The following is a 25985-nucleotide window of genomic DNA, read 5'->3' on the forward strand; positions in this document are numbered from 1 at the left end:
CGTGGGCTTTCTTACGGCCCGGCTAACAAAGATCGCGGCCTCGTACGTGTAACGGCCCGAGGGCGGGCGGGCTCGCGTCCTCGCGGGCGCTCGGCATCCCGGGCTGCCGCACCGCAGCGTCTGCCGTCACGGAGCCCCAGCAGCAGGGCCCATGCTTTTAAAAAGTGCTGACGGCTTGCCAGGTGACTTGTGCTAATTACCCAGCTGACAGCTCGGGGAGGATGAGGAGCAGTGCCGGGATGCTCGGAGCGCTGGAGCACCTCTTACGTGGGGGCAGGCTGAGGGAGCTTGGCTTGTTCAGCTGGGAGAAGAGAAGGGTCCGGGGAGACCCCAGTGCAGCCTTCCATCACTTGAAGGGAGCACGAGTAGAAGCAGGAGTGAGACCGACTTGTGACAGGGCTGGATAGCAGAGGGGGAATGGCTTTAAGCTACAAGAGTGGAGATGTAGGTTAGATGTTAGGAAGGAATTCTGTGCTCACGGCAGCGAGGCACTGGCAAGGCTGCCCAGAGCTGCGATGCCCCATCCCTGGAGGTGCTCATAGCCATAGATGGGGCCCTGGGCAGCCTGAGCTGGTGGGGGGCAACCAGCCCACGGCAGGGGGTTGCAACGAGACGATCTTTAAGGCCCCCTCCAACCACACTGCAGGGCTCACTGCGGCCAGACAGAGCTGCGCTCACACAACTCCAGTTTAAGACATCTTTATTCCTCTGCATGTTACACTCAGTGTTTAAGAAAATACAGCATCCCTTTTGACATTCATACATTTTTACACAGGAAAAAATAGGTTTCTCTACGAGGGCGGTTATTAAGCTTCAGGCATTCCCAGGCCAAACCTTTCCATTCCTGAGCATGACGGTGCTCAGAGCCCAGGCCTGTGAGCAGAGCTCAGCTGTTGTCTCCTAAACCCTCCTAAATCTGTGCCCAGTGCTTCCAGTTCCAAACGCCCATAGCTTCTACACAGGGTACTGCAGAGGAAGAGCTGGGGACAGGAGCGACCAGACTGCGCACACGGATACCTAAGGGACCCACGTTAGTGTGTGACTATCTGTAACAGGGATACAGGTTAGTCCTGTTGGCTAGAAACCTAAAGGGGATATAAATAAGGGTTCCCCACTCTCGTGCATGGTCACAAACAGCCACTGGACACCAGGCGCACGCTGCCTCACGGACAGGAGGGCAGCGAGCAGAGCTACTGCGAAGCTCAAGGCAAAAAACCCACAGGCGTTATGAACAGAGCACTGCCCACATGCAGCCCCTTTGCCTGGGGCAGTGCTGCTGTGGAGGCAGCAAGCAGCAGCTGTGGCTGCACAGGGCACTGTTTGTGCCACAGCCACACCAAAGGCTCCTAACAGCAGCACCAAAGGGTCACAGTTCTAGGCTGCTGCAGTGTGCAAGATACTCAGATCTAAATGTCACTACAGAAAGCGGGTTGAACAAAGCAGCTGCTGCACTAAGAGCAGGACCCCGGGCGCAGTGCTGCCCCAAGCGTTAGCTGCAGGCCAGCAGGGAGGGTCAGGCTCGCAGGCGAGGCGCTGGGCAGTGAGCCACTGCCTCCCGGGGCAGCGCTGCAGCACATTGGCACGAGCAGCAGAAACAAAACAGATGTTACAAAAGCTTCTTCCAAGCACCAACAGACTCCACTTGGTCACTGCAGGGAGAGATGCACATGGAAAATAAAGTGATGCTCTAAGGCAAAGGCCTTTCACTTCAGGACGATGGGACACCAGCGTAGCTAAACACACCCCACCTGGCTGCTGAGTCCCTCTGGGCTCTGCCCTTCCTGCTGGCTAAAAGTGCCTCCTGCTCAAGCGCTGGGAGCAAACCAAGCACCAGCACCCAGCCTGCTCTGCCCAGCGCTGCCCTCCCTGGAGCACCAGGCCCCAGGGCACCCTGCTGACACTCCTACAGGGCCGGTGAACACTGTCCAAACCTTAGGCCTCGCGCAAAGGAGGATAAGGTATGAGCTGTACTGGAAGGGAACAGGGAGAAAGTGTCAACAAGAGACGTCTTTGATCCAAGTGGTTCAAACTCGAGTCCGAGGGGCGGTTAGCTGGTACCAGGGGAGATTTCTGGGAACTCCTTATAGATCTCCAGGATGATCAGTTTGTCCATCTGGCACTGCTGCTCCTCCTCCTCCTCCCCCAGGATGCGCTGCAGGATGCCCTGCAGGTCAGAGAGTCGGTGCTGGTGCTGCAGATACGGCGTGGAGCGGATGATGGCGTGCATCAGAGACAGATACTCCATCCTCAGCTGCCAAGTGGGAGGGGAGAAAAAACAGGGCACAATGAAAAACTCAAAATGAGATAAACAAGAGTGCCAGCCTCCATTATAGCATGAGCACAGGAGCAGCTGCTGCTGCATGACCAGCCAGAGAGAACTCCAAAGGCACTGCTTTTCTGGAGGACTCATCATTAGCTATGGAGAACTGTGCTTTTCCCACACCACCTCAATAATGCTTTGATCACTCCCAAGCATAAGCACATTCCCTGCCTCTAGCACTAATAAAACACAGGAGATCCCTCCTTCTGCTACTCACAGAGGGGCTCTTTTCCCAAAGGTTGCTGAACAGAAGGGCACAGACCACCAGAGCCTGGCAGACCTTCCTTCAAACACCTTCCCACTGCCATGTGCCAGGCAGGATAAATCCTCCCTTCCTCCTCAGCCCCTCAGACAGATTTCAACACTCAGAAATGTTCTGCCTGCCCCAGCACTCCACCCTGTCTGCACCATCAAGCCCCACAGGTGAGGAGAAACACCACTGCTTTGGGACCACGCTCCCCTTCTCAGTGCCCATGGCTTTGTGTGAGCACCTTGTCTCCAGGGGAGAGATCAGCAATCTGCCGCACCAGGATGTCTATCAGGACCATCATGTCTGTGTGATAGAAGATGCTGGCTGTATCCTTGCTGGCAAAGATGTCCTGCAGGAACTTCAGCACCGAGTGTGGCGGCTGAGGCTGATGCTTGAAGATACAAACTGGATCATCTGGGGGTGGCAGAGAGATCGCATTAAGCCACACACTCCCTGCTGCCCACCTCCTTCAGTGCCAACCCCTCCATTGTTCCCCACAGGTTTTGGGGAGGCGCCTGCCCCCACCTCAGCCAGTTGCTCCCTGCCCATGGCTAGCTGTTGTGCCAGCAGTCCCGAGTGCTTTGCACAAAGTCGTGTAATCAGGATGGCAGCTCTGCAGGGCACCAAGCTGAGACCAAAGTCATTAGCATTAGCATTAATCATTGTTTATGTTTCACCTAACATCCTAGGTGAAAGCTCATTAGCACATTACCTCTCAGTGCCTCCCTTCCTTGCTCAACAGCCACCACTCATTTTCTCCCTGGTTTATTAAGTCTGGTCCAATGACCCCTCTGAAAAGCCCACCAGAGCCCGCATCAGAAATAAGCTTTCACCATGGAGACCAGGCTAGGACTGCTCTGGAAGCAATAAAAGAAACACCTCCAAGTTTAAATTACCCATTTTGTACCCTGTTTTCTAACAAAACATGTCCCTGCAGACCACAGAAGGGGCTATGAATAGTGCAGGAGGTGGGCACAAGAGAAGCATCTTCCATTGGTTGTGGTCCTGCTACTCCTCAAAGTAAGGAAATCCTTTTGAGGAATCTAAATATGAAAAAAGCTAAACAAAGGCTTTTGGACAGGGCCAGACATAGAAGCACTGAAATGCAGGCTGCCGTCAAGCTGGTATAGCGTGGAAACTGATTTGCGATCCCAAAGAGAACTGAGGCCTGAGTAAGACGAGCTGCAAGCATCACAGGGTGAGTTATTTACCAGCATATCAACAAAACAAATCTCAAGCTGCAAAGCCCCTGTGCTCCAGAAGGTATTAGAAAGCACAATGGTGGCATGCAGCGCAGGCAGAAATACCTGTCACTGCTCTGCCTGCAGTGATCTCCAGCTTTCTAACAATCTGCTGTGCACAAGCTCTGTGCATACAGCGGATTTCACTCTGCCCGGAGCAGGCAGAAAGCTAACCCTCTGCTGGCCAGTCTGAAATGGGAAGCTTCACCCTAAGCAGCACATCAGCCTGAGCTGACAGCCTCTCAGCTGCCTGCAGCCCCAGCACCCCCAGCTCTTACCAAGCACCGTTCCCAGGAGCTGCACCCCCTGCCAGGCGGGTGACAGTGCTGCACTCACCTCCCCTGTTCAGCAGCAACAGCAGCTTCTCCGTGAAAGTCTTGACATTGGAGTGCTTGCTTATTGTCATCATGATCACGCTGTGCTCTGGAACTAGGGAAGAAACCTGCTCAGCACATCCCTTTGTTTGCTGAAGACAACAGTAACAAAACAAAAAAGGAAAGCAGTACAGGGCTCCCACTTCACAGCATCGCTCTGGGGAACTGCAGGGAACCAATCCATCAGGGCTACCACAGTTTTCAGGGTTTCAACCCTGAGGGCACTCAAGGCCAGGCTGGATGGGGCCCGAAGCAATGGATCTTGTGGTTGGCAACCCTGTCTGTGGCAGGGGTTGGAACTGGGAGATCTTTAAGGTGCCCTCCAATCTAAGCCTTGCTATGAGTCGATGAACACGACATGTTTTAGCAGAGTTTTTGAATCGACTGCACAGCTGCAATGCAAGACAAATGAGCAGGCAGAGAAATAACAAGTCAATCCACTGATAAGCAACCTGAGCATCATTTAACAGGTTCTTAGCATCAGAGAACAAGTCACTGCTCTCAGCTACACCCCAGGTGTGCAATGGTCCCTCAGAAACACGCTGCCTGTCACACATTATTGCCCAACTACTGCATCCAGGAACTCTATGGGTAACTGTGCAAAAGTGCAATGAATGAAAGCAGCACAGCCTATACTTAATCAGCCTCTGTGCAATCAACTTTCACATGAAATTAGAAACTTTCACACAAATTTTAATGAAGTACAACTCATAATAAGTAAATTACTAGACACATCCTGCTGTTTCATCCTCCCCTTTCTCCACAAAGCCACGGATAAGGTCATGAAGCAGAAAAGCAGTAAATAATTAAATACAATTGGAGCAATAGGAGATTTTGCAAACTCACTCATTGTCCAAACTCACTTAGGGTTAACAAGTGGCAGGACCTTGCACTACTTCCCAGTTTTACAACAACAAGCTTTGAAGCTCCCAGTCAGCCCTGCAGGGAATGGGCAAACGCCCTTCTCTGGGGATCACAGGCTTTGTCTATTAAGGAGCTCAGCAGAGGAGGGAGGATTGACAATGAGGGAAAGTAGGAGAGAGTGCAGCTCAGGCTAAGGATAATAATCTCAACTCCAACGTGTGAGCATTGAGTAGGGTTCAAGAAGTGCAGCTGGGTAAGCAGAAGGTTTGTGAAGACCTTCATAAAGCAAAAACTTTTTTTTCTGGACAGATACCAAGAAATGCCCATTGAAGCATGCTCCCTTCCAAATTAGCTGTGCCTATAAGTTAGCCATACACGTGTCCTGTAGCCCAGCAGTTGCTTTGATCCAGCCAGCTTGCATGCACAGACAGAAATCCACTGCACTTCATGGCTGCTGTGCTGTAGAGGGTCAGCTGGTTGGACATGGGCTCTCAGCCTGATTTTCCCTCTAGAGTTTTGTACAGTATTTGAACACACAAAAGTAGAAACAGTGTGCTGCTGGAGGCTGAGAGAGCTGCACAGGTTATCACAACACCATCAAGTCCCAGTGAGATTCTGCATCCCCACTCTTCATCCCCTCACTGGTCCTGACCTCTGGTATCCTGCCAGGGCAGACTAGCACCAAACCGACCTGGAATATGGAGATTGAAGGCCAGAAGGACGTTGATGAACAGGTCAGGGAGTTGGTCGGTGGTGTCTGAGGGCAGCCCATCTTCAATCACATCCAGCAAGAATTGCACAAACTGAGAGTTGAGATGTTCTGCAGAAGGATAAAGACAGCACTTACATCACCAGGAAGGTACACCAAGCAATGAGGGACCACGTGAGCTACTTCTCCGTGCCTTTAGGCTTAAAGCCACTACTGGAGTGCCAGTGTTAGCCACCAGGAAGTTAACAAATGGCTTTGTGCAAGAGACAAATGGCTCAGAATTACCCACAGTTCACACAAATGCTGAATGCTCATTTCCCACTGGCTTTTTTAAAATTTATTGTTTGAGTAAACAGAATGCCAAATTCCGCTCCAGCTGCTGTTCCAGCACCACTGTCACCAATGAAGGCTTCAGGTAGGCAGAGATTTGTATTCTTGACCACTGGTCTAATCCATCTATTTAGAAAAAAAAAAAAGGGTAATCATCCAGATCATTAGTAATAACCCATTCTTCAATTTAGCTATTAGGAAAGCTCAGGAGCTCATGCAAATAAGTCCACCTGCTGGAAATAATTGCCAGGGTTACATGAGGAGAGAAAAGCAGGAGATGTGAAGACTCGCTCCTCAGTCCCCACTGCACCAGCTTATACCTTGTACGTGGTTATTGGAGTGTTGAGGTGAAGCTGCTGAGGAGATAATTATAAAAATCTTCATTGCATTTCTAGGAAAGATGAATCCAGAGCTTCCCAAGTATTGGGAACACAACACGGCAGGGAAGAAGCGTGCAGAGAGCACTTTCTAGCTGAAGGTTGACATAAAAGAAAGGGTACGACAGGCAGAGCTGGAGCAATGCCTGCACTTCCCTCTTGACTGCAATACTCTTAATCATCTCCACTCGCATGAAGAACTTGAAATTCACAGGGTTGTGCTACCTTCTTACCAGGGAGAGGCCACATGCAGCCGATGGATTTAGTGGACATTCATGGAGCGATCTGAGTTAGCATCAGAAAGAATGTGTCTGCGGCAAATAAGAGGTGAGTGCTGTAGTGCAGGGCACCAGTACAACAAAACATTTGGACGAGTATGCTGCTGAGCCACAGTGCTGGGCAAACTGCTCCTTCTGCAGCGTGGCAGAATGCTTCTGCTCCAAGCCAGATTTGTGCTGCTCTTTATGAAAACCGGGCCTCTCCGCTCTGTGTTTCCACCAGAGAGACTCCAGTGGTGAATAGGAGACCCTAATCTCACCTTGCTGCCATTGAGCGTGCCCCAAGCTGTCCCACAAAAGCTCCATCCCCAGGTGCCCCATGACCAGCTCTGACACACACACAGGCTGCTCTTACCATAATGATGGTATGGAAGGGGCTCCCCCATGGAGAATATCATTGCCAGCACCAGGGCAGAGTAGCACATCTTCTGATGATCTGCAAGAGAAACCCAGAGCTTCTGCCACTGATTGTTTGGTGCAGCACCCTCAGCTGCTAAGCCACATATTTAATACAGACACTGCACGCTGATTGCACTGCTCTTTGTTCTCGTATTTACTGAACTACCAGGGTGTTTTCCTGTTTAAGCACACGCCTTCTGCACCATGCATTGCTAAATTAATTTAAAAATAATCACAACAGAATTCTCTTTTTTTTTTTCTTTCCCTTCCACTTAAGAGGACGTGGGCAAACTCCACGTGAATGATGAAGAACCTCCCCTGCACAGTCCCAGGACGCAGCCCATAGTTATGCAATTACTGCACCCAGAAAAAGCATCCATCTGGCCACCCTGAAGTGCCGCCTGTTCCAACCACCGCCGCCCCCGGAGCGCTGCACTGCTCATTACCACCTCAGCTCTGCTCCACTTCTGCTACCTCAGCTCTGCCTGGAGGGATGGAAAGTCTCTGGGGAGACCACCAGGTCCCTGCTCACGGCTCAGGCCGTGCCTCTGCCCACTGCCCAGGCCGCACACACCAACACAGCCCGCAGCCCGCCGGTCCAACGCCAGTCGTGCTGGCAGCAGCTCCAAGTGAATATTCCACAGCCGGTGCCTTCCCTGAATGTTAACTAACGGATACACCTCAGTAGATTTTTACAGGGAAACAAAAGTCGCAGGATATGAGCTGTGTGATAACAAAATGCAGCCTTCGTCCAGAGCGGTGAGGCTGAAGGAAAAGCTCCCTTCCATGTATGATGCTTCCCTGGTTCCGGCTCCCCCTCCAACCCAGAAAGACTTCTCTGTGCACAAATCAATCCATTTCTAAGTGCTAGGCAGCTCAATTTGATTTTGACCACTCAGGCTGGTGCCGTCATCATTCCTAATGCTCCTGGAGTTGGCTAAAGGACTTGCAGCAGTTGGCAGCTTGCAGATTTACTCTTAGCACAAGAGAAGAAATGCTAGAGAATCATTTCAGCCCAATAACCCTGAGAATCCACCTCCATCAGCAGAGGCTCTATAAACAAAGAGCATGCAGACTTTGCCAAAGCTCCACAAGAGGCCTGAGCTTTGAAATAGCAAACACTTCAGTGAAAACGTACATCATCTGGGGCCCAGCTAGAGATACTACACACTAACAAGATCACGAGTTTGTATGAGAGCAGCCTAAACAACGCGGCAGCAAAGAGAGCTCCTGTTAAACAGAAAGGGAGGACACTGAGTAACTTAAATCTAATTCATTCTTATCTAAGAAGCTCCCAGCTATAAGGTGTCAGTGATACCAAAGCTCGCTGTAATAGAAAAAGGATCTGACAGCAGCAACAGGCACCTGCACAGCCAGAACTGACAGGCAGAGGTGCTTCCAGGCACCACCACTCAGCCACTGTGGGCATGTCTGTTTTCCCAACTATTCATTACAAGACCTCTTCACTTCTCCATCGTAGGCGCCTGGAGCTGATTATCAGAGGCAAGGTGAGGCAGAAGGTAGGTATGGGGAGCTACTGTTCCTGTGTTCTTCACGATGTTTCACAAACAGAACTTTTCTCTCGTTTCAATGCTCCTCGCACAACAATGATCTGAGAACCAGAAGCCAGCATTGAACAGTCAGTTGTAGCAAACATAGAGGAAGAGATTAATTAGACATGGGATGGGGGGGAGGGTGGTTACGCATGTCCCTGCCCCATCTGCTGTGAACTGATGTCCATTCATGGCAGCTGACTGCAGGCTCCCCTGCTACGGGTGCTGGATGGGAAGTTGCTGAAAAGATCTTGAAAGCTGAACAAGGAGCAGATCTGGATTAACTTGGTGCACTCATTCAGCACACACTCTGCAAGTGTTTGAAGCACTCCCACTGCAATAAGGCTCAGCCAAGGCTGCATTCCTTGACAAGTTTGCATCATCCTGAAAAACAGTCATTGCCAGCCAAAGCATGGCATTTTTTTTTCTTCCAGAGCAGCACCAGTGGCAGCAAGTGATTAAATAGCATCCAGAAAGCTCTCCTGAAGCAGAGGGTCTTCAGTGACATCAGACTGGTAGGTGTCACTCAAGCGGCCATGAAAGACAGAAGAGATGTGGCTGTTTGCTCACCAGCCCGTGTTCCCTCAGCACTGGTAGGAGGGCTGCTATTCTGTCTGACAGGGATTTCTCAGCGGCCACCAAAGACCTTGCTTTTCACCTCCAAACGCAGCAGGGCAAAGCCAGGGCACAGGGAGCAGACACAACTGTCTGCAACTCAAGTAAAGAGAGCCTGGCAGCTGACTTGCACGTACACTGAGCTGCAACAGGGGAGAAAGTCACAATTACAGAGTGGATTATCCCCGTCTGTTTTCTTTGGAATTGTTCTGGCTAATTCTGTCTCGCTGTGCCTTATTATAAGCTCTTCTAATGCTGATAGATGTGCAGGCCAGCCGCATCAGAGAGAAGTGGCCATCCAGAAGCAATAAGACCCAAGCATCTGGCAGCAGAACTGGCCAGCAGCCAACACGCCTGCCTCAGCCCCAGGGTAAAGCTCCTTCTCATCAAAGGCACCCAGCATCCAGGCACAGAGCTTCAGCCTCGGCTGTTCCTCAGTAACAAGCCAGGAAGGATCCTGCAGAGCTGTGCAGTGGTCCCCGGTGGCTTTGTGCTGGCACCAATTGCTCTGGCCCCCGCCATCCACAGAAGGGATTAGCTAGTGCATGGCATGTCATGGATCAGCTGCTATTCCCCAGTTCCTAGTACCAAAATAAGCTCAAGTCGTTTCAGTGCTGAAGGTCGTGTTTTCATGCAAGGCACTGCTTGCCATTTGGCAGTGGGACATGAAGCAGTAAACACCAGGATGGCAGGAGGGAACTACTGATGCCCTAAGCCACCTCTGAAGGACAGACACGTCTGGATCAAGGATGGTTACCCCTCTGTAGCCCTGCTGTGAAGGCCAGGAGGACTGCACGCTGCACAGATGGAATGCTTGCAAGTGCCTGCTACAAGCTTACTGTGAGGAAGGCAGCACTGCATCGTGACTTTGGAAGGCTCCTGTAAGCAAAAGGAAGAGCAGCTTTTAACCCTTTAACTGTACTGCTTGAGTGTCACCTCACAAAAGGCAAAAAGCATCTCACTTGAGAAAAATGTAAGGAAAGAAGAGACATCACAGCTGCAGGTTGGAAATCCAGGGAATGCAGCAGAGCCACTTTCCACCCATTTCAGGTGGGATGCTGTTGGGTGCCCAAAGCAGAGTCTAACACTTGTTGGGAGATGATCAAATTCAGCAGAAGTGCTACGTGGACATCAGCAAGATGTGCAGAAGTCCCCTATGTCAAAGCTTGATGCTCTGCAGGCAGAATTAGCTGTGCTGTCTGGAATGACGCAGTCCCTGGAAAGCACCCAGGACAGCAATGCAGTGACCAGGTGGGGCATGGCAAGCAGCTCTGAGAACCTGGGTCAGCCCACCCTGCCTGCATGAGGGCAGCTTGCAGAACAGAGCAGACGACTGAAATAAGTTTCAGCGTAGCACAGAAAACCTTTACCTGGAGACAATCTTTATGAATTAGTGACAGATGCATAATAAAGTTTATTTTTGGCTGCACAAAAATCAGGAATAATGTCAGAGATGCACAGTCATAGTTCCATAACCAAGTATTATTTGCTTCTCAGGCAGAAAGGCCTCTTCCTAGAGAAGAGGCTTCTCACGCATACCCAGGAAAAAACACCAACAGTGTGACAGGCTCACTGCATATAATTGATATGCTGCAGTAACACAAAGAGAAAGCTAAGCCGACATAGGCATAATGATCTCAGTCCCTTTCCACACTAACCTAACGTGCATTGTGCTGCCCTCAGTGCTTTTCAGTCATCCCCCACCTATGAAATGCCCACACTGCAAAGCAAATGTGACCACAAAGCCTTCCGGAGCAGGCTTGGCTCCCAGCCCACGTTCCTATCCAGGCACCAGATCAGCCCCATTGCTCCTGTCCACAGCACAGATGTTCAACACAGGCTGCAGCAGCATGCTGGGGACAGGGACATCTATTATGCACATCCATGGTGGTCTTCTTGGCCATTTACTTGGCTCGCAAGCAACAGATGTGACAGTCCCCATTCTGAGCAGAAATATCCTGCAGTCCCATCACCAAATTACACTTCTCCAAGAGTCCACAGCACCCACAGCAAACCAGCATTATACAGACTGTGTCAGGGGACAGGTAGCAAGACCACAAACACTAATATTCTGACTTCATCCAAATGGTCACTCAACAGCTACTGCAACTGTGAGCCGCGTTTAGAACAAAACAATGCACTTCCAATATCTGCTTGGGAAGAAGATATTGAACACATCAAGCCCAAAGGCAGGAAGGACGTTCCTGCTAACAACAGGGACAGGTCATCCTAACAAAGGAGCACAAAGTAGGAGGAACATGATGGCAAAGCCTGGATACGGAAGGCAAAGAGCTAAGGAAAGCAGGGCTGTGGCAGCTCTGTGATTTCATTAACAGCATGACCACCCCTCCTCATACACAGACAGAGAGGAGGCAATTTCCTCTGATGCAACACACACCTCATCTGTCTCCAAGAAACACCTCCAAGACCTGGGATAGAACACACAGAAAAACTTCCAATAAGGGGCTGCAGAGATCTGTAGGTGCCTCCTGTCAGCATCACGAAGCCAACTGGAGCAGCTGAGAGCGTGCTTTAAGACCTCTCCAAGCAATGACACAGATCACTAGTGGCACGTTCAAGAACTGGAGGGCCTTGCACCACTGGACTGAAACATCTCCTCCCGCGCATTCTCCATTTATAGCTGTAATAACCTGAGTAACTGTAAAAACAGGCATCCACGTCCCCAGAGCACACAGAGCAGTCAAGCAGCGACAGGCCACTACGGCCGCTGTAATCCATCTCATGGGAAGATGTCCCCAGTGACCCCAGGACAGCAGCCCCAGCTCACCCTGCGTGTGAGTCTGCATGTCCCGCGCCAGCTCCATCGGCAGCACGGAGTTCACAAGCGTGGAGATGATGGCAGCATCCAGGTTGCACATGGCTCCAAAGCACTTCAGCAGCAGCAGCCTCAGCGGCACCCTGTGCTCCTGCAACAACAGTGTAACAGATCAAATGACGTGCTGCGTGAGGGCTCGCTCTAAGGTGAGAGACATAGCTGGGAGAAGCTCCTGCTGCTGAGACAGCTGCAGACCCTCCTAGAGTAACAGTAACCCCAGCAGCTCTGCTGCCTTTCCAACAGTGTCATAGGATGCCATTTTCCAGGTGCCATTCACAATTGGGCTGGTGCAGGTTGTGGCCTGCTGCCCACTGCCCTCAGATACAGACAGCGCCCAGCACTGAGCTCTGGGTTCAGACATAGAAATGAAAGCTGAATGCAGCGAGGCTTCTTGTGCTGTAGCAGGGCCCTGAGGGACAGGATGGGGGAAAGCCTCCAACCCCAACAGCATCCTACAACAGCCAGGCCCAGGAAGAAGCAGAACAAAGCAACACTGCATAGGCACTGAAGACAAAACTTCCACTTCTTCCTCTGAATACTGATTTTCTTCCTCGCTCCCAAGGCTTCTATTCACAACCTACTTTCCTAAGCAAAGCTATTTACTAATGCACAGGAGTGCATCAATTAAAAGAGGAGCAGTCCCAGCCTGTCAGCTTACCCTAGGCATCCTCAGAAATTCTTCCCCTATATATTATAGATGCTGATTCTGTTCCTCAATGGAGCCATCATAAGCAGCAAGCTTTACCCTTCACACTGCTAGCTACTGCTTCAGAGTCTGTAGCATTCTCTGCTCTTCCATACAGCTTGTATGAATAACGTGGCATTTCCCAGCACTCACAAGAGGTATGCTACAACTCCATTGCGTTCACAGAACTGCCCTACCCAAGGGGAACATGTAACATACATTATCACATAAACTTCCTCTTTTGCACCTTCAGGGAAATCTCAAAAAGAAGAGAAATGCAACTCATGCTGCCACCTTACCATCTGATAATATGCCACCAGGGACAGGATGGATTCAAATTCATTCTTCTTGCACATTTTCTTGCAAACTTCTGGGTCTGCATCTGTCTGGAAGCAGGAATAGACAGGTCAGCCCAGTGTTGCATGATAGCAGTAAGGTGGCTGCTGCAGAGGGCTCCAGGGAGGCCAGCTGCTTGTTGGCTTCAGCAGCCACAGCCTAACCATCTCTCAAGGAAACTGAATGCAGAACAGAAACAGCTCAAGAACTGCCACATGGAGACTTCTGCACCAAAGCTCTGCCATACAGCACGTCTTAGGCTGAAAGCATCTCAAAACCCATGACCTGAGCAGTATCTCAGTGCAAGCATTTTACATACAACAGCTCCAGTTTTCCCACAGTGAGAAGTATTGTACCTCCCACTCAGAACCCCACTAAATCAGGAGGAAATGCACCAATCCACCCCTTTCTTGCCTGCGGGCCTCACAGCAAGAAGGGAGGTCATGTGTTGAGTTAAAGAGACAATGGCATTTACTCCATAAAAAATAAATCAGTTCTGCTCATGTTAGAACTGATGAAGAGTACCAAACAGGTGCCATAACAAAGATGGTGATGGCATCTGTAGCAAAGAGCACATCACTGCACCGGATGACAGCTCCTGTGCCATTGTGTTCCCTGTACAGACAGACTTGTACATGCTTGAGAATGCTGGGACAGTATTTCTCACTGCCACAACGTACCTCTCATACATACAAATATGCCTGTTATATACAAAAATACCTGTTCAAAATTGAGGTTTTCTATTCTCCTGTAATAGGGAAATAACAGCCACTGTAAAAAACTGTTCTGTAATTCCTTAAGAGCTTTGTAAGGCGGAGCAGAAGGATCACAGACTTTCCACAAACAGTAAGGGAACAGTAAGGAAACCTCCACTCTCTGAAACAGCAAGTCTGATGGCAACACAAGGACACAGGCAGCCAAATAAAAGGAGCTTCACCAGTGCTGGAGTGCTGTGCCGTGCCTACAGCAGAGGAGTTGGCTCACCAGGATGCGAAGCAGCTCCTCCAGGTAGCAGCAGATAACATTCTCATCCTCGTAGAGCGCCCAGCTGCGCTGCTGAGCATCATCCTTGTGCCGGGCCAGGTCTGCAAAGATCACCTCCAACCGCTGCTCGTCGTGACAGATCTGTCCTGAGGGCAGCCCCGAGCTCAGGTCCTGCAGGACAGCAGAACAGTGGTTACTGGGGTCCTGGCAGCTGGCTGTTGCTCCATGTGGTCTTTGACTGAGGAGTGCAGCTGACCTCATTCAGTCAAGAGCTGGCAGCAAAGACACAGCCATTATTTCAGCTTTCATACTTGCTGGGCCTCCTCCTCCTTTCCTTGTACAGCTAGTGCAGTGAATGAATCAAATTGGACTCCTGCCCTCAAAAATAGGTGCCAGGACTGGTGCACAGTCAAAGTCTTTAAATCCAAGCTGTCACCACCCTGCTGGAGCTCTGGCGGGCTTCTGAGAATGCTAAGGAACCCAGGAAGCCTCACTCAAACAAGCTGCACCTCTTTTTGCTTACAGCCTGCCACTACCTAAAGCCAAGCCAGTCATGCCAGCGCTCCCGAAGCCATGGGAATAAGACTTGTACCCAAGTCTTTTCTGGATCACAGAACTGTAGCACTGACACAGGGCAGCACAACCAGGGCACCAGTGGCACAGGCACCCCGTGCCAAGCAAAGGGCTGTGCACCTTCTGCATGCTGGGAACCCCACGGCCAGAAGGGGGGAACGGCTCCGAGTTTATTAACTGCAACGTTTAATCTGCTTTATTAGAGCCAGGATTGCTAGTAATTTGCTTTGTGGTATTTGGGGTGTGAACTAATTAAGACCTTGATTCAGTGGTTCAATTATATAATTAAAGAAGCGTTCTTATCGGGGCTGCTCATTACATAAGGTTTGCCAAGCAGATAAGGAAGGAAGGAAGGAGCAGTTCAGCTTCAACAGCAGACCCTGCCTGCGTGATGCCACGGGAAGCTGTGGATGGCCAAGCAGGGAGCTGCAAGGCTGGGGCTCAGACAGCATGAGGGCTGCTCCTCCAGCAATTAGCACACAGAGGATCCGTCAAAGCACTAATGCATTCCTCCTCCTTCTGCACTCACATTTCTTTCAGTATCTCACTAAGGGGTACAGCCAAATGAGTTGGCTCTGAGAGTGCTCACCCTGCTGACTGCCATTATCCCAGGCAAGCACAGGGACAAAAGCTCCCTTGGAGGAAAGACAAACCCCAGAGAAGCACCCGTGGCTTGTTAAAGCCATTCCTCCTTTAAGCACAGCCAAACTCAAGAACAAAGTGGAAGAGAGGGTGTGATGCTGTCCCAGCTGAAGGCCCTTCTCTCCCTCCTAACAGCCCACTTTTAGGCAGGCACCTGGCAGATAAGGAGCAGCGTGAATAAAAAGGAAACGGCGCGGCACTTCCACCTTCACAGCGCACTGGGAATAAGAGCAAGTTAATGGATTCTGGGATTGATTCAGTAAACCAGTGATCTGACTTCAAATTAAGACTGGAACGGGAGCAGGAAGGACGTAACTAATTAAAGACTGCAGCACAAGAGGCTGAAACAGGAGTAATAGCTGCTACAACCAGAGCAAAGTTTTAATCAGGGGCGATATCTCACTTATGGAAAAAAAAGAAAAAAGAAAATAACAACCTTGAAAAAATGTGCAGAAGAAGCAACAACCACATATTTGCATGGATTGGAGTGCAGGGGGATTTCAAAAGTTACAAATTAAAGACAAAATGCCCTTGATCTAGAACAGACAACTCAGCAACAATCCTGCATGGGAACCCCTGAGACGATGCAATGATTTGGTACAACGAACAAGACAAAGTCTGCAATAATACCCTGTACCATCACACGATGCTCGTGAAGCCAAGCACCTGCAATGACACACAGCAGCCCCTGGAACTGGCAGAGCTGGTCTCCAACGCCAGTAGGAACACCAGAGCCTGGTGCCAGGTGAGGCGCTATCGGCAGCATGACAAAATGACTCCTGTGGAATTATGCTTACTGTATCCTGAGAACAGGTGTTAAAGATAAAAATAATATCCCACCCTTGCCCAAGATCCTAATAACAGCAAACAGAACCTCTCTGAAATGAGTCAGAGCCGGAGCATTTGCTTAAAAGAGCTCAAAATTTGTGCTGAATCGCACACTGACAGAGCATTGTTACTGAAGAGGGAAGCAATTAACCATTGGGTCACGGCCACAAACTGAGAATTCATGATTGCTCACAGGACACTATTCAAGTAGATTATGATTCCATCTAAAATTTGAATGCCGTAGTTTTCATATTCAAATGCCTCGGAATGGTTTGCTATAATTGTGCCACTAGCGATGGAACTCAATCTCAGATGTCGATATGAAATGCACACCTTGGGGCTGTGCTTAACAAGTGGGAGCTGAAATTTGTTCTCTCTCCAACTAAGGCACAGGGCCACCCAGACGCACTTTGCTATTTTAACAACTGCTGCACGAAGCATTTCTTTATTTCCCCCCCTTGTGTGCCTGTAACAGAGGAAGGAGGAGCATGTGATCATTTGGTACAAGGTTTAGAACAAGGTCACGATAATCCTCCTCCTCCCGTGGATGAAAACAACGCTCTACTCTTTGGTGGTTGTAAAGAAGCAGCAGCTGAGGAGTGTGTTGTAGAATGACAGAACACCCCGGTGGAAAAGCAGTTCTCTTCGTTTTGAGGAAGGACCAAGCCAAGCAATGGAGGCTTTGGGTGCTCCACAGTCAGGAGAGAAGAAACACCTGCAGGTGTACAATCTGCATTGGCATTTACGCAGAGTATATGTAGCATAGTATTAGAAAAATAAGTTTATACAATGCCTTACTTTACACGGTGCTTTTATTAAATGCCACGTATGCTAAGGCTCCATTTTCTGTAGCTTCTATTTGCAGCACTCGAAACAGAACACACCTCTTGAAAAAGTCAGTATTGATTTCTGTCTGATTTTACACCACCACAATGGCTCTCCATGAGCTTTCACAACCCGTGGTCAATGCCATCAGGGAAAAAAGCAGCAAGGAGAGTAAGCCTGCTGATTTGTTGCAGTCCCAATCCATCTTTTCGCCACAGCCATGAGCTGGAGCAGCTCCTCTTCCCCTTTGTGCTTCTGCTCAGGTAGTGCTAACTCATTCTACGCACTCAACATCCTCTCTAGGTTTTTCCCCATTCTTTGAAGGCAAGCTCCTCGCCCTTTTATTTATTTATTTTTAAAAATCTCTCGAGTTCTTTAATACCTCTTTGCATTCCTCACTAGATGATCTTAGTGCTCCTTCCAGCCTTAATGACTCTGTGCGTATGGTGGTGATGGGTTGATGGCTGCACTAGATGCTCAGTGGTCTTTCCAACAGTAATGATTCTATGATTCAACCTTTTATGGATTAACAACAGCCCTCGATCTCCCCAGCTAGCTGTTTACCCCCAGCCAGCACCTTCCCTTTGGCATCCTCCTGCACTTCCCATTCCAAACATCAGGAGAGAACTTGTGTTGTGCTCCCTACACTACCCCAGCCGTTGGCACCAGCCAGCCTATAGAGCCCTGCTTGCTTTACCTTACTCTCCACTACGGAGATGAGGATCTGCTCCATGATGCTGCTGGTTGCCGGGACCAAGGTCTGGATGTGGCCGATGACCACACCGATGGCCACGCGTGACAGCTCATAGCTGAGGTGCGTGTTCCTGCGCACCAACTCGATCAGTTCGGCACCTATGGTCTTGGGAACAGATGCCACCAGCCCGCTGGGTTCCGGTGGCACTGGCTCCGCCATGGCAGCCTTCTTATCTTCAAGACAGAGAGAGCTGAACGCTTCCAGGTTTGCGGGGGCCGCCGGGGCAGCTTTCTTGCCCTGCAGAGTCTTCTCCCCATCTGCAGCGTGGGACCTTGAGGCCCCCACTTCGGATGGCGGTGCTGGGGCAGCCCGTTTGGCCTGAGGAGATTTGCTGGCCCCATTCTTTGGGGAAGACGTATAGCGGGAGTGGGCCGCGGGACCGGTGTCCAGGTTCCGTGTGATGGTGGTGTGCACACTGCGGCTGGGGACGGGAGGAGGTGTGGTGGCAGGGCTGGAGGCCGCCGTGGGCAGAGCGGCGTCTGAGGCGGAGGAAGGGGTGTACAGGGTGTCCAGGGACGTGGTGCTCACTGAGGAGGCACTGGAAGCTGACCCAGGGATAATTTCAACGGCATCTGAAAGGGAACAATTAAAAAGCCTTAGCAACAGCATCAAAGGGAAAAAGAACAAACAAATTGCTACAGCGCAGTCCATTAAAAGGCTCATTGTGCATGCACCAGAGCAGCTTAACTCCTCTTCCTGCCTCACTTATCTCAAAGCAAAATTGTACCGAGTTCCCTCCGGAGCATTCCCACACAATCACCTCTTTAGAAGGGGGAAAACTGCTCTATTGAGATGAATATCCTTCAAAGGGCTTAGTGTTTTACACCGGGGATGGGAAGGAGGAAGAAACAGGACTAAGGCACAGAAGAAGCCTTTTCCCCATGGCACAGCAAGGGCCTTTTTCCCGCACTCAGGATATGAGCCATCACTTTGAATACCGGTGCCTGCAGGATGCGTGCTGGCACAGGCAGCTGTCAGCATCTCCCTCCTGCCCAGACCTCTCCCCGTGGCACTGATTAAACCACAACCAGCACCGACACCAGGGAAATATTTGGCTGACACACATCTGTAGTTCCTCCTTCTCAGCACTCCTGAGAATTTGCTCACAACCCCACAGCCCCACTGGCACATGCTCCTATCACAAGCCTATCACCGCATTATCTGCTCTAATACATACTTGTACCAAACTATGCCCAGTATCTTCTAGGGGCAGAAACACAACTAAGCCCTTCCCTGACTGTGAAAATTGACATTTACTTGGGCAGACATCGGGATGTCTTCACCTAGAGGTTGGAGAGAAGAGCTGATGGTGGAGCACACATGACAGGGAGCTCAACTCTCAATGAAGGCAGCTTCACTCTGCACAAGTATTTCTGCAGCCTTGCAGGGTCTGGTTGGGATTTGTTGGTAGGTTTTTTGTTTGTTTTTGATACAACTGCTTGTCCCCAGGAAGCTCCCCTTGCCTTTGAGCTACACATCCTTCCCCAGCACCAAGTGAGTGATTGGCAGGACAGCCATGCAGAGCACCTGCCATGTGTGTCCCACTGAGCAATCCATCCTACAGCCAGCCCCAATTCCTTGCTGCCCCCAGCCCCTGCCCTTTGTTTCTGGAGGCCACTGGGAGGAAGGCTCCTTCTCAAAGCAAGCACAAACCGTGCAGAGAGGCCTCCTCCCTCCCATGGGGGTTCAGCATCCCTCTTTTTCCTTCCTCTTCACCCATGTTTCATTAAATCAAGATAATGAGTTCAAGGCAACTGACCTTTGTGAATTTCCACTTCCACAGTGAAAATGGCTTAGTATCATTCAGGGAGCCAGTGCCAGCCCCAGGTTCCCATCAACTATGCACAGCTCAACAGATCCTCCCTGATTTTCACAGGGGAACATGGGTGAGCTTGACATGGACCATGTGTCATCAACCACGTATCCATCAGAGCACAGGAGAGCAGGTGGGCAGGTTGGCAGTGAGTCAGCAGCATGACTGCTTGTTTCCCCTCCAGTCCCTTTGTGCTGAAGGTGGAAAAGCTCCTGCACTGGCCCTGTGGTCCTGCTCTGCTCAGAGGCCCTGTAGGCAGGGCACACACAGCTGTGCCCTTGGCATTATTTCTTCTTCATACAGAAACCAACTGATTTGGTGGAAATCTCATCTGACCACTGTACAAGAAAGTGCACGATGGACTGGGAGCCAAAAGGAGACCTGGGCCTGTGCCAGGAGCACTGCCAGTGAGCTTCCCCTGGTGAAGCAGTGCATTTAGCACAGCCCTGATAAAGTCCTTTTGCCATTCTGGGAGAGCTCTAAGGTGCCGCGGGAGGGACGCAGCCCCATTGCTCCTGTGTTGGCCAAGTGAGCCGGGCCAGCAGGCAGCAAAGCCTTGCGCTGCATTTCCAGGCAGGAGGATGCCAGCCATACCTGGATGGCTGTGCCAGGGCCCTTGCAGTGTCAGGATCACAAAGGTTTCTCACCCCAAAAGTCACCCTTACTTTTCAGGGGTGCGGCCATCTGTGCGTTCTTGCGTTTCTCTGGAGGTGGGGGAGTGATGGGAGCTGCACGTCGGGGCTGCGGCGGGATCTGCAAGGAGACATTTCACAGCAATCAAAGGAGGCAGGCAATAAAGACATTCTGTTATGAAACCTTCTTCCTTGCGTGCGTAAATCTGCCCTTACATCTCTCTCACCGCTCTGGGAAGTTTTCTCAGGAGGACGGATTATTAATAGGCAGCTTCCTAGAAGAACAAAGCAGGACTCACACCCGCTCCATCCCCTCCCTGTGACAGGAGGAGCAGCCCTGGTTTAATTGCTGCGTTCAGCAGCACGCAGCACATGTCGTGTAGACCTGTCAAGCATTTACTCCTCCTTTCTTCCCAGCGCAATCCCACACACTCACTATGGCTTTACATTACTCTCAATAGCTCCACAGAGGCTGCAAACAGAGCGTGTATTTAGGCACTCTTCTGGAGAGATCCATTACATCAGCCACGAATACCCTAGCAGAAAGACAAAGCCAATGTGTAAATGCCTTTTCCACACTCTCATTGCTATTCCTGCTCATGCAGGAGGGAAAAAATAGGGTAGACCGTGTGCAATTCTACATGACCTATAGCAAAATCCATAAGGGGACTAAGGAGCACAATGCATCAATATCCCAACGCGCTGGGTCAGGAGACATGGTTCTGGGGTCCCATGGGACGTCTGCGTTTCAGCAGCTGGCTGCCTGCAATGTGCCTCTGTGTTTGGGGTACTACAGTTGCTGCCTGCAACAAAACCATTCGGCTCTGAATGGGAAGAGGAAGGAGGTGATGGCTGAACATCTCCCACAGCTCAGGCTGAGATCACCTGGAATCTCTCTGTAGAGGCACTTGGACCACCACGCTGTTGATTTTCTAGGTTTCTCCAGCCCTGGAAGAAAAGCTTCCCTGTGAGCTGGGCAGAGAGCAGTGTGGCACAGCCCAGGCACACAGGGCAGTGCTACCCAACCCACAGCAAATAGAGACTGAGTCCTGAGGAAGTCTCTACTTCGAATGGCTCCAGTACAACAAGGAGAAAAAGCGTACTTAGTGTCACACAGCAGGTCACTCCTTTCCAAGAGCCTTCAGCCCATTGAGTACAATGAGGTACTGCTGCAAACCCCCAGGCTGAGCCCTGCTGTTATTGTCAATCCATCTCCCATCCTTATCTGCATGAAATGCTACGTGATACGTGCATCCAGAACTGGCTGGAATTCACAAAGTAGGTGCCTGCCCTTTAAAAATGACCCACTCTGGTCCAAAAGGAGCGCGCACAGCTGCGAGCACCAAAGCACATGAGGAGGGACTGAACAATGCAAGGCTGGAGGGTTGCTCCAACACACAGCACGCTCAGCTGTGCTAAAGGCAAAGCAGCAGATAACAACCCGAGCTGGGGCTGCTTGGCATGGCACAGCCACAATTACAGGAGCAGTGGATTTAGCAGGCAGGCGTGGAGTTCAGAGCAGCAGCGCGACATTATTTGGAGGCTGCTAGGGCTGGGACATTCTGGAGTATTTCCAGGACTTCATTCTCCTTTCCAAATTTACCACACGAGTTTAACACAACCATTGCAGATTCGTGTCTAAATTAATAGATGCAGAACTAATGTTAGTGCAGAGCCCCACATAGCTTCACGCAGGCGGCTCTCCAGCGCTGTGAGTTCAGCCCCTGAGGCTGTGGGTGGAATGTGAAGCATCAAATGCATTTCACCACCAGACACGGGGGTGAGAGATGACCATCCCCTCTCTGGCCCCGTGCTCCAGAGTGGGTTTGAGCAGAGGGGGGGAGGCATCAAAACCCCAAGGGAAGGAGGAGAGAACAGAGGAAGCATCTCCCATCTTGTGCTGCTGTGGGGAAGGAGCAGAGACTCAGCATGGTGCCACCTCCATGCATTTCAGCCAGTTCAGCCTCCAGGGAACAAAGCTACCGAGAGGAAATTTGCACTTCAAATTCTGTTCATGATTTTATATGCAAACATAAAATGCACCCAGTGAAAAACACGCCCTGACTTCTGCTTTTCTGGAGTTGCTGAGAAAATTTAATTTTCAGCAGGACTCTCAGACAGCTGCATAACCAGATATAGTGAAAGAAAGCAGTGATGTTTCCTCCATTTCCTATTTCTAAAGCATACAGGAAACCCCTCCGCTGAGCAGCTATAACCTCAACAAGCCCTTTCAGCACAGGGCTAAGCTGGAATCTTTTTGGCTGCATCCTCGGCGCCATCAGACAGAAACAGCTCTGTTAGCCAATGGATCCATCCTGCTCCTTTTTGGCAAGCAACCAAAGCACAGGCCAGACAGAGATGGGAAATCAGTGTGGTGAATGGACCTTCAGGTGTTCCATTTCCTAAGCTTATGGTGTGAAGCCTTGAGAATGGAGCTGGTTTGGCTGCCCAGAGAGGAAAACTAAGGCTAAGAAAAATGGAGTCTGTAGGGATTGCTGCATTCCACACAAGCTGGAGCTACCTTTGCACTCTGGGAACTTGCAATTCTTTACGTGCAAAAGCAGCTTCATGTGCTGCAGTGACGGTCTATCAGTGCCTTATAAGCACTGCCTACCTCAGATAATCGTGTGGAGATGAAGACAAACTACAGCGTACGTGCTCATCTATAGGAGAAAAAAATCACTGTGCTCAGCCCTGCTTAGCCTTTAGCCCTAAAACACAGCTGTATCCACACGGCATAATCGGCCACATCACTCTCCCTGAACAACTGCTGCATCTGTCCTTGTCCTTGGCCACTTCGCTGAAGCCTCGCCGATGCCACGCAGTAACCTTGGAATTGTGTAATACTTATGGCAGTTTGCTTTTTTACATACAAATCATATTCCCTGCATCCTACCTTCAATTTATCATGACAAGAAGCATTCAGACAAAGCAGGGTCTTTGTTTCTTCATGATTTAAGCAGTAAACATTGGCACCCACAGCAGATAAACACTTAATAACCAGTCACTGTGCAGATTCAAGAAGAGGGAAACAAAGCAGTGCTGAGTATGTGGAGGAAGCTCTGCAGCTCACAAAGGTGCTGTTTTGAACCACAGAATCATAGAATGGCCTCGGTTGAAAAGGACCACAATGATTATTTAGTTTCAACCTCCTGCTATGTGCAGGTCACAAACCACCAGACCAGGAGCCCAGAGCCACATCCAGCCTGGCCTTGAATGCCTCCAGGGATGGGGCATCCACAGCCTCCCTGGGCAACCTGTTCCAGTGCCTCACCACCCTCTGTGTGAAAAACTTCCTCCTAATATTCACCCTAAACCTCCCATCGTTTCATTTTAAAACCATCCCCCCTTATTCCCCTTGTTTCACTAAGAGTTCTCTGGGGAGCTCGCAACTCTTTGAGAAAGTCCTCAGGAAACACTCAGTGTAGAGCAGAGCCTGCACTGTAAGGCCTTGGACCCTCAAAGGTCCCAAAAGTCATCAAGAGAGTGAACAACAGAGGGGCAGTTCCAGGCTTCATGGACACTGCACAGGATCAGCTTACCGCACCCAGGGATGCAGCGCCATAGCAAGCCACACAACACTTGCTCTGGGACTTCAGCCATAAAGGCACCTTATTGAACAAGCCGAGCAGCATTATCCCACTGAAGGAGGAACGCAGAGGCGCCCAGCTGCCATTACCTGATAGGGGCCCTCATCCTCCTCCTCGAACTCAGTGTTTGGCAGGCTGTGGTGCCGCTCGTACCCGGTCCGGCACACGCCGTTGGGCTGCCGCGCCGCGTCCAGGTGGTGGTCGCTGGAGGACTGAGTCATCACCATCCCCTGAGGGGTGGGAGAGTGGCTTTTGCGGGACACGGTCTCCTTCCGGTGATGGATCAGCTTTCTGAAAAGGAACGGTGACATCAGGAAGAGCACAGCTTAAGGAAGGGGCTGACATGATATATTGCTTTGGAGTTACGTGTACTGGAATGGGTTATATTACTGCGAACGCCGATGCCAGTTTCATTAACAACTAAGGAAGCACTTCTAGGGGAGGAAGGAAGAGGCTTTGCAAGAAGCCCATGATTTATTCATCGCTTCATGGGAGAAAAATGGCTCTTCCTCAAGGGAGAGTCACATATTGCATTGCGAGCTCCAGAAATTGCCTGCACTTTAGAATCACTGTTCAGCTGAGATTAAACCAGCGTGCCTCAGCGCAGAGGGCGAGGTGTCAGAGGAGGAAAAAAATAAAATTCTCCTCACAAGCAATTATTTGAGAACGCTTTCAGGGCCCTGTGCCACACAGCCAACCACCGCTACAACTCCTGGCTGGCAGAGAGGAGAAAAGCGCCAGAGAGGTTCTGGATTTCTCCTCTAAGCCTACAGCTTCTTCTTCCTTTATGTACACCAAGGGTGTGAGGAGCGGAGCACCGCCATACTTGATGTGCTGGACCGGAGCCCCAGCAGCTGTCAGCAAAAGCACTGGAAAGCTCTCAGGGCAGGCACTTTGCAGCAGGGGGACTCAGATTGGTGGCGGCCATCTCTATCCCCAGGCACAGCCCCCACCCTCCTGTCACACCGCCCACCCCCCACCAGCACCATCCCACTCACTGCAGGACATCCCTCTGCTCCAGGTTGTATTTCCCTCCGTTCTTCATGGCAGCATTGTGCACAGCCTCGATGGCACGGTCGATGGATTGGAGGACCACATCCTGCTCCAGCACCTGAGAAATGCAACATCCCACATGTCAGCCCATTGCTTCAGCTGTGACTTGAACTTATGCACTGCTGGAGCTTACAGCAGGACGGATGGCAGTGCAACCCAGCTCCTGCTGCTCCTGCTGCTCTCGCCGCCCTGCAGGCACAGAGCCACAAATGTGACAGCCCTAAAGTCTGGTGCCCTTCAGAGTCACTTTGCTCCATGTTTGCATTTTTGCTCGTTTTCTTCCTGCTGCTTGTTTTGCAACTTGGTGGCTTTTCCAAATCCCCACACCCAAACTGTCATAGCAACACTTAATCCTCCTGCCAGCCAGCTCGGCTGAGATACGCGCCAGCCTTGAAACAAGACATACCCAACACACAGCAGGAAGCTGGGAAGAGCTGTGGTGAAGGGGCATGGGAAGAAGGAGGTTTCCACACCTGAGACCCAGGCGATCTCATCAAGGGTACACCTGAATCAGCCTCTCAGGGACTGCAGAGCAGTAGAATGCAGCCCCTCCCTGTCAGGAGAGCTGCCCCCCCAGCACCAGAGTGCAGCATTCTGATAACCTGCCATGTATTATTTATTCCCTAATTAATTACTAACCCAAATGTGAATTAACAACAACTGCAGACAGTGAGAAAGATATGCACACAAGGTGAGGATGGGAGCCCTCTGCAATCCTCAGCTTGGAGCATGAAAAATACAGGAAGTATTTTGGTTGCTTTGTTTTCCTAAGAAAGATCAAAAAAAGAGAAAGCAACAGGGGAAAACTTCAGAAAATAAAAGCAAGTCTGTTAAAATACGCCTACCAAATTCACAAAGGTATCAGATCAAGGCCAAACCCAACACTTAGAATGTAGCTGTATCACTTTGTTGGAAAGGAAGGCTACGTTCCTACAACCACAGAACAGCTTGGGTTGGAAAGGACCTTAAAACCCACCCAGCTCCAAGCCCATGCTGTGGACTGGTTGCTCCCCACCAGCTCAGGCCTCCCGGGCTCCACCCAACCCGGCCTCGAGCGCAGCCAGGGATGGGGCACCACAGCTCTCTGGTAAGGATGTTAATGCACCTTTCACACTGCTGTGCCC

The 25985-nt window shown here is 50.6% G+C and overlaps 1 protein-coding gene across 2 annotated transcripts in view; it reads right to left on the reverse strand.

Moving 5' to 3' along the window:
- Positions 1 to 683: 683 nt before the first annotated feature.
- NCKIPSD (NCK interacting protein with SH3 domain) overlaps positions 684 to 25985 on the reverse strand; it is a 35057-nt gene continuing 9755 nt past the window's right edge. For both annotated transcript variants that reach the window (XM_042823560.1, XM_042823561.1), the window contains exons 2-13: positions 24807 to 24919; positions 23898 to 24099; positions 20252 to 20339; positions 17717 to 18345; positions 14152 to 14322; positions 13131 to 13217; positions 12099 to 12237; positions 7099 to 7179; positions 5741 to 5869; positions 4148 to 4240; positions 2812 to 2984; positions 684 to 2251 (exon numbers count right to left, since the gene is read on the reverse strand). In XM_042823560.1, coding sequence (XP_042679494.1) covers positions 2048 to 2251; positions 2812 to 2984; positions 4148 to 4240; positions 5741 to 5869; positions 7099 to 7179; positions 12099 to 12237; positions 13131 to 13217; positions 14152 to 14322; positions 17717 to 18345; positions 20252 to 20339; positions 23898 to 24099; positions 24807 to 24919 — 2109 coding nt within the window. In that variant the 3' untranslated portion in view covers positions 684 to 2047. The remainder of the gene's footprint in view (positions 2252 to 2811; positions 2985 to 4147; positions 4241 to 5740; positions 5870 to 7098; positions 7180 to 12098; positions 12238 to 13130; positions 13218 to 14151; positions 14323 to 17716; positions 18346 to 20251; positions 20340 to 23897; positions 24100 to 24806; positions 24920 to 25985) is intronic.

Source organism: Centrocercus urophasianus, unplaced genomic scaffold (genome assembly GCF_019232065.1).
Source record: "Centrocercus urophasianus isolate 14NV4802_14NV808 unplaced genomic scaffold, USGS_Curo_1.0 seq_22, whole genome shotgun sequence".
In the NCBI taxonomy this organism is placed as follows: Eukaryota; Metazoa; Chordata; class Aves; order Galliformes; family Phasianidae; genus Centrocercus; species Centrocercus urophasianus.